Source organism: Anneissia japonica, unplaced genomic scaffold, assembly GCF_011630105.1.
Source record: "Anneissia japonica isolate Jap-2015-1 unplaced genomic scaffold, ASM1163010v1 scaffold254892_len1956_cov171_single, whole genome shotgun sequence".
NCBI lineage: Eukaryota > Metazoa > Echinodermata > Crinoidea > Comatulida > Comatulidae > Anneissia > Anneissia japonica.
This window is the reverse complement of record NW_022738231.1, coordinates 1-1,956: the sequence shown is the minus strand read 5'-3', so window position 1 is coordinate 1,956 and position 1,956 is coordinate 1. Positions and strand designations below refer to the sequence as shown.

The following is a 1,956-nucleotide window of genomic DNA, read 5'->3' as shown; positions in this document are numbered from 1 at the left end:
CATGTGGTTGAGGCTATATGGCTCACGTCTTGTTACCATGGCAGCCATTAATGTAAGCGTGTAACGACGTTTGTCTTTGCTCTACCGACGTATTTATTCGAATGAATGGATAGATTACTAACTTAATGAAATGAATCAATAAAAAGTACAATATGAAAAAAAAATGAATTAATTTTTTTTTTTCAGGGGCATAGTCCGGGTGCTGGCTGCCTTATGGCAATGTCATGTGATTTCAGAGTAATGGCTTCCGGGAGGTACACCATTGGTCTCAACGAAACTTTATTGGTAGGCCTATGTTTTACATCATTACTTTGAAATAATTTCATCTGGTTTTGAATGTATATGTAGAATTGATGTTAGGTAAATCCTGATCCATATTAAATATTGAGTAAACTCAATGTTTAATCTTTAATTAAAGGTCTCCCTCTAATTGAAGACCCTCCAATTAAAGACCACCTTCCCCAATTACAGACAACTTTCTGTGGTCCCAAATTAACAAATGCCTTTTCTCTTTATTATTTTAGAGACCAAAGCTTCTAAAGCTAAAACTTCAAAATTTACATCCAAAAAGCATGAAGAAAATTATTTTTTTTTAAACAGCCAAATATAAGATTTCAAGAATAAATGTTGTCGTTAATTAAATGTTTATTGCATTAGTTATTCTATTAGTTCAATTCAACAGATTGTACTTAAATCATTAATTTGTATATTTCAGGGTATTATAGCAGCATTCTGGTTGAAAGATACAATGAATAATACAATTGGGCACAGAGAAACAGAGAAGGCTTTGCAACTAGGTAATTTTGTCAGCGGCTATGGCAGTGGCGCCAAAAGAGGGGTCCGACCTGTCCGACAGAGGGGGTCTCAACCAAGGGGCCAACGAAGCCTCGGTCGACGGCCCGGAATGAAAACTCCCTTGTAGGGTTTACCGGGAGAGATTTTATGGCTTAATATGGTCCAATAGACCACAATATTGGGAATTGGCAGTCAAAATAACGTTATTTGGATAGGTTATTAATAATAATAATAATTAGACTAGCAGTTTCTAATAGAAAGTAAATTGCTGCGAGTATGCAATTCATGTAAATACTAATAGATACTTCAGTACATTAAAGAGTGTACTGATTTTTACATCACGAACTAACACAATCAAAGTATTGTGTTAGTTCGTGAAATCACAGTAGCGCGTCAAAACGAGCGCGTATTGGTCGTCAAGCAATTTTGTATTCTTTACCACACAAAAAGTCCTTAACGACAACAGCGCGTATTTTGACGCGCATTTTTGATTTCACGAACTAACACAATTGAATTTAATTGTGTTAGTTAGTGATGTGAGCGACGAAATGTATGATTTGGATAGGTTATTAATAATAATAATTAGATTATTATTATTTGTAATATCCGACGACCTAGTTGTGCGTCAGACGACAGGGGGTCCGGGCCTATACGACGGAAGAGGAAAATTCCCCCCACCCCTTAACCCCGCTGGCGCCACCACTGGACTGTGGAGCATTAAGTACTAATTAAAAAATAATAAGCCAATCCATGGTTTAAACTTCGCATTCGCGTATTCCGTGGCATTCAAAATCAATCGACACAACGATTGTCTTATGGTATTTTCACTTTTTCAAAATGTAATCACCTCTTTTTGTACCAGTCCACTTAATATTATGACAATCCGTTAGTTAGATTTTGCGTAATTCTGCTAATAAGCAAACAGACAGAATATAGATTGGCAAACATAAAAAAATATAACATAACCTCAATAGAGGATAATGATGATGATGGAGGATCTTTTATTTAAACTGATCAGGAAAACTGTATAATCCTAACGAAGCACTGGAAAAGGGTCTCGTGGACGTATTGGCTGAAGACACTGAAGTGGTGAATGTTGCTAAGAAACATATGGTGAACTGGTTGAAAATACCAGGTGAGTTCGATTGACTTTGTATAAAA

At 36.0% G+C, this 1,956-nt stretch overlaps 1 protein-coding gene across 1 annotated transcript; it reads left to right on the top strand.

Annotated features, from left to right (window-relative positions):
• Positions 1–6: 6 nt before the first annotated feature.
• Positions 7–1,930, top strand: LOC117117509 (enoyl-CoA delta isomerase 1, mitochondrial-like; the record flags this gene model as incomplete). The annotated part of the gene is made up of 4 exons (XM_033261815.1): positions 7–52; positions 187–285; positions 716–797; positions 1,814–1,930. Coding segments are annotated over exons 1-4 (313 nt in total), but the record flags the coding sequence as incomplete, so codon positions are not given.
• Between the last annotated feature and the right edge of the window lie 26 nt (positions 1,931–1,956).